At 39.6% G+C, this 19777-nt stretch overlaps 1 protein-coding gene across 1 annotated transcript in view; it reads right to left on the minus strand.

Moving 5' to 3' along the window:
* LOC137288273 (uncharacterized) overlaps positions 1 to 19777 on the minus strand; it is a 90099-nt gene that overhangs the window by 49483 nt on the left and 20839 nt on the right. Inside the window, exon 3 of the mRNA XM_067820778.1 lies at positions 16611 to 16894. Within this exon, the coding sequence (XP_067676879.1) occupies positions 16611 to 16894 (284 nt within the window). The remainder of the gene's footprint in view (positions 1 to 16610; positions 16895 to 19777) is intronic.

The following is a 19777-nucleotide window of genomic DNA, read 5'->3' on the forward strand; positions in this document are numbered from 1 at the left end:
ATAACCTGTTTCTATAGTAGATCATCTGTAGTAGCTATGAGTGCGAGTTACTTGCTAGTTTCTAATCGAAACCTGTGATAATCTAGTTGTTTTGCTTCCCTTCCTTGACACAGTTTAATACATTTTCATTTGTTTAATATGAAATTATAACTTGTCTCTTTGTCGGGATATGGCTGAAATATTGCCGATGTGATTTAACATCTTAACTCACTCACTCACTCACTGACTCATGCTCTTCGTGAAAATGTTACTACGTTTAGATCAGCTCAGTACACATGCTGCTGACACGCTATGGTATTTACAACCAGGGCCCCGTTTCACAAACCTCTAGTAAGCCTAAGATATCGTCACTTTTCAGGTAGCATTCGAACGTCCTATGTTACAGTATAGGAGGTACGAATGTTACGAGAAACTTTACGAGAACTTAAGCTTACGATATGCTTACGTTAGGCTAACGTCTTCATAAAACAAGCGCACTACAGGACAGGTTCTTAGCAGAACCAACAGTAAACTAAACAGTGCTACAGGGCGAGTGAGTGAGTGAGTGAGTGAGTTAAAATTTAACGTCACATCGGCAATATCTCAGCCATATCGTGATGAGAACATCTAATATCAAAATTATTAGCACTATTTAGACAATACAATATAAAAACAGACTATAGATCGCCAACAACTGAAGGTAGATCACCACACTAGGGACCATGGGGACTTACAGTACCTTTGCTACCTACATGGACCCTAGTTGGATTTACATCATCCCCTCAGCTGCTGGCGATTGTACGAAAGGTTAGCCGAAATTAAAAGAACATGAATACTACGATTAAAAACCTGGTAGACTTTAATTTACTGTGAATGTTTGTGGACTTACGTACCCTCTCAGGAGGACAATAATCTTACAATACTTCAACCCCCTTTGAGGGTACAGCCACCAACAATTCAAGTTACTAATTCAAACTACCAATCATTAAAATACATCTATTTACAGAAACATATTATTCAAAATTCAACCACAAAATCAATTTCTTTTAAAAAACCTATAATAAAATGAGAATTAACGTTGGTAAAAAGATCCTTCATTGTTTTTACTGTAAAATACTTATCCCTTGTTCACAAATGGAATTAAAACTAGCATGGAAAGTTAAAAACAACATCACCATTAGGATATTACACTATAAAATCAGGCTTTTGATCGCCAACAACTGAAGGTAGATCACCAAACTAGGGACCATGGGGACTTACAGTACCTTTGCTACCTGCATGGACCCTAGTTGGATTTACACCATCCCTTCAGCTGCTGGCGAGTGTACAATATGCCAGCCAAACTTAAAACAACATGAATACTACGATTAAAAACCTGGTAGATTTAAATTTACATGGAATGTTTGTGGACTTACACCCTCTCAGGGGGACAATAATTGTACAATACTTCAACCCCCTTTGAGGGTACAGCCACTAACAATTCTAGTTCCTAACCTAAACTACCAATCATTAAAATACATTTATATACAGAACATAGTACTCAAACTTCAACCAAGAAATCAATTTCCTTTACAAAAACAATAATTAAATGAGCGCTGACTGTGTTAAAAAGATCCTTAACAGTTTTTACAGAATAATACTTATCCCTTATGATGGAGAATTCAACACAGTCAAGCAGGATATGCTTGACCGTGACTCTCTCATCACAAGGGATACAAAACGGAGGATTCTCACCTTTTAATAGGTATGCATGAGTGTATCTTGTATGGCCAATACGACATCGTCGCAAAATAACTTCTTCAAATCTGGACTGACAACCCAAGTATGTATAACCAATGTAGGGTTTTATTTCATGTAGTTTATTTATACCTACTTGGGTGTCCCACTTCTTCTGCATCAGAACACGAGTGTAAGCTCTAATGCTAGCTTTGTAGTCAGAATAAGGAATAAGAAGTGGTGTCACAGATTTGTTGAGTGCTGCCTTAGCAGCAAGATCGGCCATTGCGTTACCGGAAATGCCAACGTGGCTGGGTAACCAACAGAAGACGATTTCGTACTGGCCAGTAGCAAGATCATTATATAATTCAATAATTTCAATTAAAAGTGGATGTTTACAAGGACGATTTTTAATCGTCTGAAGACAAGAAAGAGAGTCGGAATAGATTATAGATTGTTTATGTTTATGGCGTCTTTTAATATATTTAAGAGCTGTTAGTATGGCGTTAGCGTCAGCGGTAAAAATAGAACTGTTGTCTGGTAATCTAGAAGATATTGTTCTGGATCCAATGACAGTGGCACAAGCTACTGCGCCACCGTCCTTGGACCCATCTGTAAATAAGGATTTATAACTGCTATATTTATGTTTCAATTCATTATATTCTTGTTTATACTGTAATTCATTAGTTTCTGATTTTTTAAATGACGTTAATGTTAGGTCAACTTGTGGCCTAACCAACTGCCAGGGAGGAGAAGAAAGAAGACGGGAAGGAGCTATATTTTCCAGCTCAATGCCGGCAGCAGCAAGAAATGGTTTAATTCTTAAACCAAGAAGCGGTACAAGCAAAGATTTCATATTGTATGAGTCCTCACACAGAGGACTGAAAACACAGTTATATGCAGGGTTTGACTCACCGGAATATAATGTTGTTACATACTGTAAAGCTAATTTGATACATCGCTGCTCAAGAGATGGCTCATCGGCCTCAACGTACAGGGTGTCAACAGGTGAAGTTCGAAAGGAGCCAAGACAAAGTCTTAGACCTTGATGGTGAACAGAATCTAAAACTTTCAGGCTGCTTTTACAGGCTCCACCATATACACTGGAGCCATAATCAAGTTTTGACCGGATCAGTGATCGATAAAGTTGCAGGAAGGTAGCTTGGTCCCCTCCCCATTTAGAATTTGAAACGACAAGTGCCTTCAGGCATTTAGTTTTGAGGGATTTGATATGTGGTAGAAACGTTAAATGTGAGTCAAAAATTAATCCCAAGAACTTGGCCTCCTTTACAACTTTGATGGGAGTGCCATCTAGAGATAGTTCTGGGTCCTTATGTGGTTTATATGTTCTCCAAAAATGTATACAATTAGTTTTGGACTTCGAAAATTTGAAGCCATTTTCAAGACACCATTTATTTATTCTGTTTGAACACAACTGCAGTTGCCGCTCAATGGTATCCATATTTTTACCTCGGCAAGAAATATTAAAATCATCCACGAAAAACGATCCATCAATTGAATCGCTTAAAACTTTCGATAAACTGTTGATCGTGATGCTAAAAAGAGTGACAGATAAAATACTACCTTGTGGAACACCCTGATCCTGACTGTAATGATCAGCGAGGGTAGAACCCACACGGACTTGAATTTGCCTGTCATTTAAAAAGTTGGCTATGAATTGAGGCAAACGACCTCGCAAACCAAAATCATGTAAATCTCTTAAAATGCCATATTTCCAGGTTGTGTCATATGCTTTCTCAAGATCAAAAAAGATAGACACAGCATGTTGTTTATTAATCAGCGCATTTTCAACAAATGATTCTAAACGCACTAAGTGATCGACAGTACTTCTGTTTTTACGGAAACCACATTCTATGTCTGCGATAAGGTTATTGGTTTCCAAGTACCAAACAAGTCGATTATTTTTCATGCGTTCCATGGTCTTGCAAACACAGCTAGTTAGTGAAATAGGTCGATAATTAGACGGATCCGTATGATCACGTCCAGGTTTAGGTATTGGTACTCCTATGGCGTCACGCCATGAGGGAGGAAAGTTACCCGATGTCCAAATATCATCGAAAATATTGAGAAGAGTTTCTAGGCAGGATTCCGGTAAGTGCTTCAGGAGTTGATAATGTATGTTATCAGCTCCAGTAGCAGTGTCATGAGTTTGACCAAGAACAGTATGGAGTTCATGAATAGAAAACGTTTCATTATAATCTTAACCATTATCGGAATTGGAATTAATAAGTTTCTTTTCTTCTTGTTTTTGATATTGCTGGAATTTTGGTACATAATTTGGAGAGGAAGAGTGTTTCGCAAGGGTTTCACCTAGTTTATTAGCAATATCTGATTTATCAGGAAGTGACTGATCTCCATGTTTAAGATGATGGACAGTAGATTTAGTACCTTTACCTTTGATTTTCTGGACCATGTTCCATACCTTGGACATGGGTGTCCGAGAATTTATTTTGGATACATAATTTTGCCAAGATTGGCGTTTATTCTGTTTAAACGTACGCCGTGCTTTAGCATTTAAAACGTTAAATTTATTTAAATTATGTACCATAGGATGGCGACGGAAACTTCTTATGTGTGGAACTACAGAGGAACTTGGTATACACTCATCAGCTATGGAATTCAGTTCATCAGAAAAAAGATTTAATAGCATCAGGAACGTCAATAAAACGTTCGGGTTTTCAGCACACAGTGTTTCATATAAAACCCACTTACCCTTTTTAAAATTCTGTCGTGATGATGGAGGAACATCAGATGGAAATAGGTTTTAATATAGTAGGAAAATGGTCACTTCCACACAGGTCATCGTGGACTGACCATTCGAATTCATTTAATAGTTCTGAATTTGTCAATGATAAGTCGAGAGCAGAATAAGTCCCTGTCCCAGGGTGTAACTATGTGTTGGAACCATCATTATAAATACATAAATCATTGTCAGAACAAAAGTCCTCCAAACATTTGCCTCGAGTGTTTGTATTTACACTACCCCAGAGTGGATTGTGCCCATTTAAATCTCCCATTATAATACAGGGCTTCGGGAGCTGATCATATAGAGCTTGAAGATCGGTTTTGGCAAAAGCCGAAGACGGTGAAATATAAAGACAGCATAGCGTAACCGCTACATGTGAAGTAATTATCACTGCAACAGCCTGCATATTAGTATTAAGTGAAACAGGGCTTTGAATAACGTTTTGTTTGACTAGAATGGATGATCCGCCAGTGGCCCTATCACCCGGAGGTGAAAAACAATGATATGCATCAAAATGACGAAGGTCAAATGTATCTGTTTGCTTTAAATATGTCTCTAGGAGATATGACGCTGAAGGTGTGAAATCTTGGACTAATAGCTGTAATTCATGTAAATTTGTCCTCAATCCTCTGCAGTTCCACTGTATAATATTATTGGAATAAACTATCTTTTAGGGGGATTTATTGGGGATCTACCCCGCACTCTTTTGGAGGGCGACAAGCTATGTGCCCTAGAATGGACGTTTTCAGAAACGCCCATGTCCTCAAGAGACCCATATTTATTAAACAGTTGAATTTTGTTCTGTGACCCTTTAGGAGCTCTGCTTCTTTGTTGTTTTGAAGCATCAGGCTTTGGCTTCGGTTTACTTTTCACAGTGTGTTGACTATCACCTGTCGATTGAGACTTTGAGTGTGACTGAGATGATGATTTGTGATCAGAAGAAGACTTTTATGTACTAGGAAGTGATTCCTCAGTCTGTGATGATATAGCAGTGCACAAAGGCTGTGGAGAATCACAATTGACCCAAGTCAAGGTAGTTTGGCAGCCTGTGGTTGATGTTGTTTTAGAGCTACACCCCGATGATGTTTTTGTTACTGTAGCATAACTTTCCGAAAGTTCAGATGTCTTTACCAGTTTTTTGGCCTCGGAAAAAGAGATATTTTGTGTAAATTTCATTTTATTGATCTCCATTTGCTCTTTCCCAATAGGACACTGTTTAGAAAATGACGAATGGTCGCCTGAGCAATTGGTATATTTTTTATAATCACTGTCACAGTCTTCTGTTGTGTGTGTCTTCTCACCACAGTGAGCATACACAACAGACAATGTGCAAGTATTTACGCCTTGTCCATATTTCTGGCATTTAAAACACCTGGGGATGAAAAAGTAAACAGATAGGTGTTCGTTTTAATGCTTTCACTGTTTCTCCGAGTTGAAAAGCGCTTGACGTAGAGTACACCTTGATCCTTCATTTCAGATCCTATATCAAGTTCCGACATATCATCAAACAATCGGTTTCGATCTCTCACGATACCTTTGCTTGAATTCAAGGTTTTGTGTGCAGAAACCGTGACCGGAATACCCACGAAAGATTTGATGTTCAGCAAATTAGTTGCTTGTTGCTTTTTTCCGCACTCTACTAACAGGGCACCTGAACATAAGCGTCTTATGTTCTTCACATCCCCTGCAATACCTTGAACACCCTTGGATACAGCAAAGGGGTTCAACTTTAATGGTGTCTTGTCAGGAGTCTCAATCACAATGAAACGCGGCCAATACTCAATCGATGCAGACGGTCTATGGTCACTATCAACAGGGTCAATATCAAGTGGACGTATTGTTTTTTTTTGTTGGGTTCTCATAAGCCATGGTTAGTTTAAATGGTTCATCACCCGAGCTTCCCACCCACCACGGAGAATCACAAGGACAATGCTAAAGTAAACGGGCCTCCAGCTTACAGCACCAAGGATACTCGGATGACATACTCCAGCAGAAGAATTAAAACATTAATAATTCCACCAGATTGGCCCATGAGCCACCGCCTTTTGGGCATGAAATTGGAAATTCTGAAGATCCAAAAGTCGGCCAAGACCTAATATTATACATCTTACGATTCTCAAACTTTTGTGTAACATTACATACAGTAATGTTCAGGGCTTGGCGTGACCAGCCGATTGGTTGAACCGGGCCCATTCAACCTCCCGTCTAGGTGAAGTCAGGGCCGAAGTTCTGTGTTGAGCAATAGGAACACTGGTCTTGCTCCCATTGCCCTCAGCCATCAGGATCCCCTCCTCCACCGACACAGGGCCGCAACCCACGGCAAACGGGTTGGTGGACCAAATACCCTCCCGGGTCCACTACGGGGGTGTCGGCGAGCTCTTGGCGGTACCCAGCACCCACCACGAGGAGGTGGCTCGCCACGGATGCCTCTAAAGGGCGAGTTTACACGAAAATGAACCGTTCTGTCTTCCACGTTTTCATCATAAGATATCCTTGACAGGTGGTTCTATAGCCAAAGCAACACAGACATCAGAAGTAACTAACTTTTGGTCTGGTGTTACAAGTTAAGTTTCTGCATTAACCAAGATTTCTGTGTCCACAATGAATACATCATAGCTTATGTCCCGTGGAAATGACGTCATTGATGCCGAAATTATTTATGATTGACGTCTTGGACCCATTTCACGTGGGTTCCACGCTGTTACATTGTACAAAAATAACATCTAGCAAAATATATCAGATGGTGCACGGTGAAAGACCCACTATTTTCAAATGTAAATGACGCCCATCTCGGATTACCTTTTTACACTGTGTATTGTTCTGATACTGTGAGTGATCCGATTATCTACCCGTCGCATACACTTGCTGATGTATACGTGTTATATCATCCATGTCAAGAACATCGTAGCAAAAGTGCAGTAAACACAAGCGTATTCTAATTATTTGAAAGAATCAACAGGGCGATAACTCTCGACTGTTTAGCTCGGCATAAACTTCAGCACTTATAGTGCAGGTTATATATTTTTTTGTAAGAAAAATAGTATACAGTTTACAAACACTGATATTAAGTAGTTAAAGATCTATTTTGGTTCATATACGACGATACGTGAGTTTTCGTGTACACTTCCACTTTACACTTGTTTTCATGGATTGTCAATTATGGCAACATACTTAGTCTCCTTCCTCTGAGTTACCATACGGTCGATGGCTGCTAAGCCCTATTAGTATCCTTAGAATACCCGTGTATCTTATATATTCACACAGGCTGTGGCGTCCTATCATTATAACAGACAGGACTTGAAAGTCCTTGATCTCACCAGCCGCCACTTCCAGATAAAAAGTAAAATATTACTTAAAACACCAAATACCTAAGCTGTGTACCAACACAAGCCACGTGGATCTTCAGATCCTACTTGTGCAATTGTACAATCGTACAACTCAAGTGTAATAGTTATCGAGTTTTCTCTGAACTAGAGCTGGGGCAAACTCACTCATTTTGTGAGAGGTTTATATCGTGCGGTAGTCATATAAAGACATGATTCCTGCATATGCATATGCAGAAATTGGGACACGCGACCGTGTAGTCGATCGAAAGAAGGCAAGAAATTGTGATGAGGGCAATGTATTAAATATGAATTGTTTTGGAAATTGGCAAGGACTGATATGAAACGTGACAGTGAATTGTTGAAAGTAAAGTCACACCATGGAAATGCGATTTTTGAATTAATACACGCAGCGTCGTGTCCAAGGGTTGCGAGGATAAGTTGAATCAGATTACTGTGTTACTCATGCACAATGAGTACAGTTATAGTACGTGGGCATCGTACAGTTCTGAGCCTACAATACTTCTGCTATGTGCAAGGAAAAAATCATCGTTTGATATTGAAAATAGTTTCTATCATTCACACAAAGGTAATATTGACATGTAGGTTTGAATAAATAAATTATTTTTCAATATCGTGCAATTACGTTCATAATGCACAATGGACACAATGTGTGAAGCCCATCTCTGGTGCCCTCCGCCGTGATATCGATACACGCGACGTAAAGCTCAGACTCGCCCACTCACAATATGCCAATACACCTACACAGTAATGTTTATTGGATAAACAATAAATTTACGGAATTATTTTTTACGGAATGACATTTTTACAAGATGTTGTTCTATCGATAGCTCCAGTTTATTATTCATAAATGGCAAACTCAGCATTTAGATTCTGGGCATGATGTAAGGATACCCTTCACATGGAATACAATTAAGAACAAACCAAATAGTGACAGGACAGTGACAACCCATGACAGGATATCGGTACATATAAGCATTATTGTGTTTTGGCACGGGACATATGTTTGTGGTTTTAGGATCTCTCACTCAAGAAACGGCACCCGTGGCGAGCCACCTCCTCGTGGTGGGTGCTGGGTAACGCCAAGAGCTCGCCGACACCCCCGTTGTGGACCCGGGGGGATATTTGGTCCACCAACCCGTTTGCCGTGGGTTGCGGCCCTGTGTCGGTGGAGGACGGGATCCAGGTGGTTGAGGGCACTGGGGGCCTGTGACCGCGTTCCCTTTGCTCAACACACCCCTTCGACCCTTACTTCACCTAGACGGGAGGTTGAATGGGCCCGATTCAACCAATCGGCTGGTCACGCCATGCCCTGTGCGTAGAACTATTTTTTGCACAGTTAGTCCATTGGATATTGGTGTCTTTGATATCTGTTATCCAAATATTTTCAAATTATTCCTGATTTTAAATTGCCTAGAGTCCTATGCCAGAAGGCGGTGGCTCACGGGCCAATCTGGTAATGTCAACCTCTGAATTCTGTATGCCTCCAATTACCTGTTTAGGGCTGAACCAGCCTGACTGTGCTTTTTGGTAGGCAAATATGGCTATTCACGTTGTATTTGCTGGAGTATACCACTCTTGAAGCCCTGGCGTTGTAGATGGTTGCCTCTGCAACATCGTCCTTGTTGACACTCGATGGCGGGTGGGGGTCAAGGGTGCTGAATATTACTCACACGCCATGTCTCAAAACCCCAATCCTGGTTCATTGAAGGCAAATAAACGTCGCCACGTAGAATCTTTATCCTCTGATGAAGAAGTTTCTTCAGATGTAGCTAATTCTTGGCCAAAGTTCATTGTTATCTCTTCTTTTGACGGAAACCCACTGAAACTTAATCCTTTCGCTGTGTCCAAAGGCATTCAAAGTGTATGTGGAGAGGTGAAAAATGTCACTGTTCTCCGAAGTGGTTCACTGCTTGTTGAATGTGCACGGAGGCAACAATCTGTCAATTTGCTGAACCTTCAGCAATTTGTTAACACCAAGGTTGTTGTCACGGTGCACAAGTCACTCAATTCATGTAGAGGAATAGTGCGGGATTATGCAAAGTGTCTGTCTGACATGACAGAAGATGAAATATCAGCTGCTTTAAAAAGTCAAGGTGTTACATCTGTAAAACGGTTCACTAGGAAACAGGATAACACTATTGTCAAAACACACACTTACCTCCTTACCTTTGCCTTGTCCTCTTTGCCCAAATCTATAAAGGCCGGGTATTATAACATTGCTGTGGAAGTGTATATACCAACACCACTGAGATGTTTTAAATGCCAAAGATTTGGTCATGGTACCAAGACTTGCAATCACAAGGTTATCTGTGTCCGTTGCAGCGGGGCGCATGAGAGCTCTGACTGCAATAATGAAATCAAGTGTGCTAACTGTCACGGACAGCACTTAGCATCATCCAAATCATGTCCTAGATTTGAAACCCAATCTAAAATCCTCAAAATTAAGTACACAAACAATATCTCTTTCAGTGAAGCAAGAAAATTAGTTTCCACTGTCACACAGTCTACTGCTTCTACTTACTCCGCTGCAGTTTCTTTAACTCAGCAAACTCAATTTTCACATGTTGTCACAAGACAATCAGTCTCATGTCAAACAGATTTGTCTTGGGTGACAGATAAGCAGATCAGCCTTGGTAACTTTATCTCATCTCCAACTTTGCAGAAATTTCATCAGCCTCTCAGACGGACGATCTCCCTGAACCGCTATCTGTCCATACGCTTCATTCTACAAGTGACCAAGAAAATGAGAAAAGTCAACTATCAAGAAATAAAAAGAAACATTCAAAGAAAAAGGGTAAAACGCTAATGCATTTGGAGCTGCCTTCCACTTTGGAAACCCCTGTGACGGTTCATAACTCATTTGAACCGCTTGAGATGGATATCACTTCCTCGCACTGTATCGTGCCTGGGAGTGGTCCTTCTACATGTCCTAGATCCCCAGTTCAGCCCCCATGAGTGGCTCAAATCTCATTCAGTGGATTTGCAGAGGACTCAGGAAAAATTTCAATGAGATACAATTATTAGTCCAGGATATTCAGCCCATAGCAGTTTGTCTCCAAGAGACGTATCTTAAATCTACCGACGACTTTGCTTTAAGAAGATACAACTGTTACCATTCCTTCTCTCCACCCGGAGATAAGGCTTCAGGAGGATCTTCTATTTTGATTCGTCAGGATGCCATAAACAGCTCCATTCCTCTTAAGACAAATCTCCAAGCTGTTGCTGTACGGCTGACTATGCACATTGTATTTACTCTGTGTTCACTGTATATCCCTCCATCTACGACACTGCAACAATCTGATCTTCAACAGCTATACGATCAGCTTCCTAGGCCCTGTATTATCATGGGGGACCTGAATGGACACAACCCTCTTTGGGGAAGTATAACTACAAACACCAAAGGGAGAATACTCGAGGAATTCATAAATGACAATAATCTGTGCATATTTAATGACGATTCAAACACGTACTTACATCCTGCCACTGGAACGTATTCAGCACTGGACGTTTCTCTTACAGATGCGAACTTATTAACTGAATTTGAATGGTCCGTTCATGACGACCTTTGTGGCAGCGATCATTTTCCCACTGTTCTGACAGCGACCAGCCCACATGCTGCTTCATCGTCATCTAGGTGGAATTTTAAAAATGCAAACTGGCACCTGTATGAGGTATTGTGTTATTCAAATCTAACTCCTGACCATTTTAATAATACCGAAGATCCAATTCAGATAAGCTCAATGCCATAGCTGATCACACAATACCTAAGTCCTCTGCAAATCCTCACATTCGTAAACCATGGTTTACCAATGAATGTAAACAAGCCAGAAAGTGTAGGAAGAAAGCTGAAAAATACTTTCGTCGACATCCCACAGTCCATAATTTAGACAAAGTAAAACTTTCAAAAGCCAAGGCTCGACGTGCATTCAAACGAAATAAACGTCAGTCTTGGCACAACTATGTTTCCAAAATCAGTTCTCGTACACCGATTTCAAAAGTGTGGAATATGATTCAACGTATCAAGGGTAAAGGCTCGAAATCTTCTGTTCATCATCTCAAGGATGGTGACTCTTTATTGACAGGAACGGCTGACATTGCCAACAAACTTGGTGAAACACTATCTAAGCATTCCTCTTCAACCAACTATGTCCCTGAGTTTCAGACATACCAGAAACAACAAGAAAAGAAAAGAATTAATTTTAACTCAGACAATGGTGAGGATTACAACGAACTATTTTCACTGCATGAGCTACATACTGCCCTTGAGCAAGCTCATGATACAGCAACAGGAGATGATAATATTCACTATCAGCTCTTGAAGCATTTACCGGAATCATGTTTGGAAACACTTCTACACATTTTTGATACTATATGGACTTTGGGGAATTTCCCATCTTCGTGGCGTAATGCCATTGTCATCCCTATACCAAAACCTGGTCGGGATCACTCTGATCCGTCGAATTACAGACCCATTTCTTTAACGAGCTGTGTCTGTAAAACCATGGAACGAATGGTAAACAATCGTTTAATTTGGTATCTTGAAACCAACAATCTTATTACAAATATTCAATGTGGTTTCAGGAAAAATCGAAGTACCATTGATCATTTGGTACGTTTAGAATCCTTTGTCAAAAATGCTATCGTCAATAAACAACATGCTGTATCAATTTTCTTTGATCTCGAGAAAGCTTATGATACGACCTGGAAGCATGGTATTTTAAAGGATTTACAGGATTTGGGTTTGAGAGGCCGTTTGCCTCTTTTTATATCACAGTTTTTAAAAGACCGGCAATTTCAAGTCCGAGTGGGTTCAACCCTGTCTGATCATTACAATCAGGATCAGGGTGTCCCTCAAGGTAGTATTTTGTCTGTTACGTTATTTAGTATTAAGATCAACAGTTTATCCAAGGTTTTAAATGATTCCATTGATGGATCATTATTTGTGGATGATTTTAATATTTCTTGTCGTGGGAAAAATATGCACACTATTGAGAGACAACTGCAGTTATGTCTCAACAGAATAAATAAATGGTGTCTTGAAAACGGCTTTAAATTTTCTAAATCCAAAACTAATTGCATACACTTTTGTAGAAAATATAACCCACATAAGGACCCTGAACTATTTTTAAATGGCACTCCCATCAAAGTTGTAACGGAGGCCAAGTTTTTGGGTTTAATTTTCGATTCTCATTTAACGTTCTTACCACACATTAAATCCCTTAAAGCTAAATGCCTGAAGGCACTAGACTTGTTAAAGGTTGTTTCTAATTCAAAATGGGGAGGGGATCAAACGACCCTCCTTCACTTATATAGATCGTTGGTACGATCGAAACTTGATTATGGCTCGATCGTCTATGGTGGAGCCTGTCAGAGCAACCTACAATTACTTGATTCCGTCCACCACCAGGGCCTAAGACTTTGTCTTGGGTCTTTTCGAACTTCTCCTGTTGACAGTCTGTACGTTGAGGCCGATGAACCTTCTCTTAACCACCGCCGTATAAAGCTCTCTTTACAATATATTACCAAATTATTTTCTACTGAGTCAAATCCTGCATTTGACTGTGTCTTTAACCCTCTTTATGAGGATATGTATAACAAAAAGTCTTCTCTTGTCCCGCCTCTTGGGCTCAGAATTAAGCCATTTATTGCTGCTGCTGGTATTGAGCTGGACAATATAGCTCCTTCCCGACTTCATTCTTCTCCATGGCAGTTGGTGAGACCACAAGTCGACCTAACATTGACCTCAACATTGATGGATCCAAGGACGGTGGCACAGTGGCTTGTGCCACTGTCATTGGCTCCAGGACAATATCTTCTAGAATACCAGATAAAAGCTCTATTTTTACTGCAGAAGCAAACGCGATATTAACGGCTCTTAAGTATATTCAACGACATCCTAAACATAAACAGTATATAATCTATTCTGATTCTCTTTCTTGCCTTCAGGCTATAAAAAATGTGTCTTGTAAACATCCACTTTTAATTGAGATTATTGAATTGTATAATGATCTTGCTACTGGCCAATGCAACATAGTCTTTTGTTGGTTGCCCAGCCACGTGGGCATTTCTGGAAATACAATGGCCGATCTTGCTGCCAAGGCAGCACTCAACAAATCTATTACACCTCTTCTTATCCCTTACTCTGATTTCAAAGCTTGCATTAGAACTTACATCCGTGATCTGATGCAGAAGAAGTGGGACACCCAAGTGGGAAGAAATAAATTACACGCCATAAAACCGTATATTGGATATACCCACTTGGGTTGTCAGTCGAGATTTGAAGAGGCCATCATGCGACGATGTCGTATTGGCCATACAAGATACACCCATGTGTACCTGTTGAAAGGTGAGGATCCTCCGTTTTCTATCCCTTGTGATGAGAGAGTTACAGTCAAGCATATCCTGCTTGACTGTGTTGAATTCTCCATCACAAGGGATAAATATTTCAATGTGAAAACACTTCATGATCTTTTTAGCACAGTTAATTGTCCTTTAATCATTGTTTTTTTAAAAGAAATAGATTTTCTTGTTGAATTTTGATTAATATGTTAATATGTTGATAATCTAGTCATTTTACTGTCCTTCGTTGACAGGTTTTTACTATATGCACGTCTTCATTTCAATATGTAACATGTTCACGTCACAATATGGCTGCAATATTGCCGATGTGACGTTAAATATTAGCTCACTCACTCACTCACTCACTCAAGAAACACACATTACTCACTGTTGTTGAGTCGGGTCACACCGCCGCAGCTGAGATCCCAGTGTTGCACTTGACAGTTGAATACCAGCCTTACCCCACCCAAGTGTGTTTCAGTGACATTGAATGTTATTGGTGAAAGACCCTGGTCACCAGCATGTAGTAATTGCGAGACATCACCTGTCTGCAGTGTGAAGTTTGAATCTGCTGAACAGTAGGAGCCTTGAATATCGTAATACGCAGTAATGTCCACGGTCAGTGACACTTCCTCGTGCAGGGTTAGAATATCTGTGTCTTTGTCACTGGTGATGTTGCATTCTGTTTTCTTGGGGGCTGTTAAATGAAAAGGGCTAAACTAAGAAGCCAGGGTAGTATAATATTGGCGTAAAGTATATGTTGCTATAATGATGTAAACATTAAATCAAATATTATGGAAATTTACAACCCATCAATCAAAATATTAGTCTCACTTAGAGCTCTCTCTAAGATACACGATTGAAACATGTAGGTGAAGATCCGAGTTGTGTTATTATTTCGGAAACTACTTCTTATATAGTATTTTTTATAAATACCATTTTGAATATGACAGGTACTGAAGATGTGACGCTCGCTAGGAACAAAAGTAACAGTACACCTAAAGCTCATTCTCCAAAAATCACGTCATTGTGAAGCGTCTGACGTCGTTAAAGCCGTCGATAGAGATAATCCCACAGATGTTTAATTGGGTTTAAAATCTGTGGATACAGAGAATCATAGAAGCACTGTTATATTCTGACTGGTGAAGAAGTTCATTGTGATGCGTACTGTATGGGGTGTGGCGTTATTCGGCTGAAGATTTTTATCTGGGGGTCGAAAACTCGAATTTCGTTTCTGTAATGAATAGCGGTGAGATTCCCCTCTATATGGACTTAGTCAGTTCGTGGGTTATAAGAAATGTTCGCCCACATCGATGCACTTCTCCATCCAAATCTGTCAGCCTACGTATTTATGATTATTGTCTTTACCAAGTGATGTGTTTTGGTGACTGATTACTTAGTTATACATGTAATCAATATAATTTGCTGTCATAATATTTTTATAGTTTGACTTGGATTAAAGTGCGTTGAAAAATTACCATCTACCCGTGCGTTTCCTTTTTGAGAGAGTATACTACTGAAACCTTTCAGTTACTGATTCTTTCAATAAGTCTCCCCAAATCAGTACAAGAAGGTACAAACTTTGTAAGCTTTATTGTTAATCTCTACTTCTATAGTCCACATGATCTAGGAATATAAGCTATGAGCTATTGGCTAGGAAAATATGCGACTGTGATTCCAGATAGAATACATAAAAAATTCATTACCGAAAACAGAAAGCTCATCCTGAGCAATAACGCTCTTCATTTTGATGGTTCCCATTACAAACAAGTAAAAGGTACTGCACAAATATGGCTCCTTCCTATTCATCGGGCTACATTGGACAGACGGGAGATTCCCGGCGTTCAGGAGTGAGACTTTATATCTCAGTGACGTCATAGTTTAGCAATATCGTTACACACAAAGTGTGGTCTCTAAAGTTACTCTTATGATGATCACATCAACAGTGTGAAACCGGTCGAATTTGATTAAATTATGTGTGTGCTAAGGATCTTCAGAGTGTATATAATTTCTCCACTAATTTGGGGAAATCAACTGCAAACTTTATTAATATGAACTGCATGAGGACGATGCATCAAATGTCTAAAACGCATGTGCAGATATCGTGCATGTAAAAGCTGCGCTTTGATGTCAAGTTGCATTGAAAAATTTCCAATTTTAACTCATTTTCATCATTTACTGAACTCATCACAGTTATCTTTTCAACATCCGGAATTTGTTTTACAATACATCTGTTCATGTTTAAACAATACCTTTAAACATAATAGAAATATTTTTCAATCTACTTTAGAACAGTTGACTGAAGTAAGAGGCTAATAAGTCTATAATTTTGATGAGTGCCATATTATTTTAAAACGATATTCTATTTTATATATCATATTTGGAATCTACATCAACAACAGATTATATACTCTTTGTATCTGCTTCATTTGGATGCGTGAAAACTAACCGAATTTAGTCACACCAGCACACTCTATACTCCACTGACTGCTGTCACATCTAAACACCAGTGCTACTTTGCCCAGAAATGAGTCGGTCACATTTAGTGTTACTAATGAGGTGTTATCCGTGACACTTGGTACAGAGTCAGCTTCCATCAGCAGGGTAGTCACATTTCCGGTCTGGAGGGAGATGCTGTGGGCGGTGGAGCAGTAGTAGTCTCGTACGTCCACCGTGAGGGACAGATCCTGGTACTGGACAAGTGAGTTTGTGTCCTGCTTACTGGTGATGCTACATGTTGGTGTCTCTGAAAAGTCAGTGAGAGAGCGATGTGAGGAGAGAAGGAAGAAGAACATAGTTTGAATTAATGAAAGTTGAGAAAACAAATCAAATCTTTCATTGACATTTCTCACCGACGATGTATAGGAGATGTGCATTCAGAAGTGTTTAAACATATGCTTAGCAAACCCATGCTCCAACCTTCGCTTGTTCAGTTGCGTCGATGCAACAGACAACAGTATTTATGTTAAAAGAAAGCTAGCTTTTAGATTCTAGTTTGGGAAAGACAGGTCAGTGATTTACACAAGTAGCGTCATCAATCAAGATATGTCGGATAGTGTCGGGTACGACACAGAGTTTAACGACTGACTGAGTTAATATTTAACGTCACATCGGCAATATCTCAGCCATATCGTGACAAGAACATTCAACAATGAAAAAGAGCATATAGACATTGTAAAAACCCGTCAACGAAGGACAGTAAAATAACTAGAATATCACAATTTCAAATAAAACTAGCATGGGAAGGTAGATCACCACACTAGGAACCATGGGGACTTACAGTACCTTTGCTACCTGCATGGTCCCTAGTTGGATTTAAACCATCCCTTCAGCTGCTGGCGATTGTACGAAAATGCTTGACCGTGACTCTCTCATCACAAGGGATACAAAACGGAGGATCCTCCCCTTTCAAAAGGTACACATGAGTATATCTAGTGTGGCCAATACGACATCGTCGTAAAATAACATCTTCAAATCTGGACTGACAACCCAAGTGGGTATAACCAATGTAAGGTTTTATCTCACGTAATTTATTTATACCCACTTGGTACCCACTTCTTCTGCATCAGATCACGGATATAAGATCTAATGGTGGCTTTGTAATCACTATAAGGAACAAGAAGTGGTGTCACAGATTTGTTGAGTGCTACTTTAGCAGCAAGGTCAGCCAGTGTGTTACCATTTTTTAAATGATGTTAATGTTAGGTCAACTTGTGGCCTAACCAATTGCCAAGGAGGAGAAGAAAGGAGACGGGAAGGCGATATACTTTCCAACTCAATACCGGCAGAAAAAATAAATGGTTTAATTCTGAGCCCAAGAGGTGGAACAAGAGAAGACTTTTTGTTATACAAATCCTCATGAAGGGGATTGAACACACAGTTATAGGCAGGGTTAGATTCATTAGAATATAATTTAGTAATGTATTGTAAATACACTTTTATACGACGTTGATTAAGAGATGGTTCATCGGCCTCAACGAAGAGACTATCAATAGGTGAAGTTCTGAAAGACCCAAGACAAAGTCTTAAGCCTTGATGGTGGACAGAATCAAGGAGTTTAAGGTTGCTTTTGCAGGCTCCACCATATACGATGGAGCCATAATCGAGTTTCGAACGTACGAGTGATCGATATAGGTGTAAGAGGGTTGCTTGATCCCCTCCCCACTTTGAGTTGGAAACAACTTTCAACAAGTCAAGAGCCTTCAGGCAGAAATGAGGCAGAAATGTTAAATGGGAGTCAAAGATTAGGCCCAAGAACTTGGCCTCCTTTACAACTTTGATTGGAGTGCCATCTAGAGATAGTTTAGGGTCCTTATGTGGTTTATATTTTCTGCAAAAATGTATACAATTAGTTTTGGATTTAGAAAATTTAAAGCCGTTTTCAAGACACAATTTATTTATTTTGTTTAAACAAAACTGCATTTGCCGTTCAATAGTATGCATATTTTTACCACGACAAGAAATATTAAAATCGTCCACAAATAACGATCCCTCAATTGAATCGTTTAAACATTTGACAAACGATTTATCTTTATACTAAAAAGTGTGACAGACAAAATACTGCCTTGTGGAACACCCTGATCCTGATTGTAATGATCAGACAGGGTAGAACCCACTCGAACTTGAAACTGTCTGTTATTTAAAAAGTTGGCAATAAATTGAGGCAAACGACCTTCAAAGCCGAAGTCATGTAAGTCTCTTAAAATACCATATTTCCAGGTTGTGTCATATGCTTTTTCGCGATAAAAAAAAATAGACACAGCATGTTGTTTATTAATTAGTGCATTTTCAACAAATGATTCTAAACGCACTAAGTGATCGACAGTACTTCTATTTTTACGGAAACCACACTGTATATCAGTTATAAGGTTATTTGTTTCCGAGTACTAAACAAGTCGATTATTTATCATGCGTTCCATGGTCTTGCAAACACAGCTAGTTAACGAAATCGGCCGATAATTGGATGGATCAGTATGATCACGTCCAGGTTTAGGTACTGGTACTACTATAGCGTCAGGCAATGATGAAGGAAAGTTACCTGATGTCCAGATATCATCAAAAATATTTAGGAGAGTTTCCAGACAGGATTCTGGTAAATGTTTCAGGAGTTGATAATGTATGTTATCAGCTCCTTTAGCAGTGTCATGAGCTTGATCAAGAGCAGTATGGAGTTCATGAATAGAAAACGTTTCATTATAATCTTCCCCATTATCAGAATTGAAATTAATGGTTTTCTTTTCTTCTTGTTTTTGACATTGCTGGAATTGTGGTACATAATTTGAAGAGGAAGAGTGTTTAGCAAGGGTTTCACCTAGTTTATTAGCAATATCTGATTTATCAGTAAGCAATTGATCTCCATGTTTAAGATGATGGACAGTAGATTTAGTACCTTTACCTTTGATTTTCTGGACCATGTTCCATACCTTGGACATGGGTGTCCGAGAATTTATTTTGGATGCATAATTTTGCCAAGATTGGCGTTTGTTTGTTAAAAGTACGTCGTGCTTTAGCATTTAAAGGCACCCGTGGCGAGCCACCTCCTCGTGGAGGGTGCTGGATAACGCTAAGAGCTCGCCAACACCCCCCTAGTGGACCCGGGGGAATATTTGGTCCACCAGCCTGTTGGCCG

The sequence above is a fragment of the Haliotis asinina genome, chromosome 1 (genome assembly GCF_037392515.1).
Source record: "Haliotis asinina isolate JCU_RB_2024 chromosome 1, JCU_Hal_asi_v2, whole genome shotgun sequence".
Lineage (NCBI taxonomy): Eukaryota > Metazoa > Mollusca > Gastropoda > Lepetellida > Haliotidae > Haliotis > Haliotis asinina.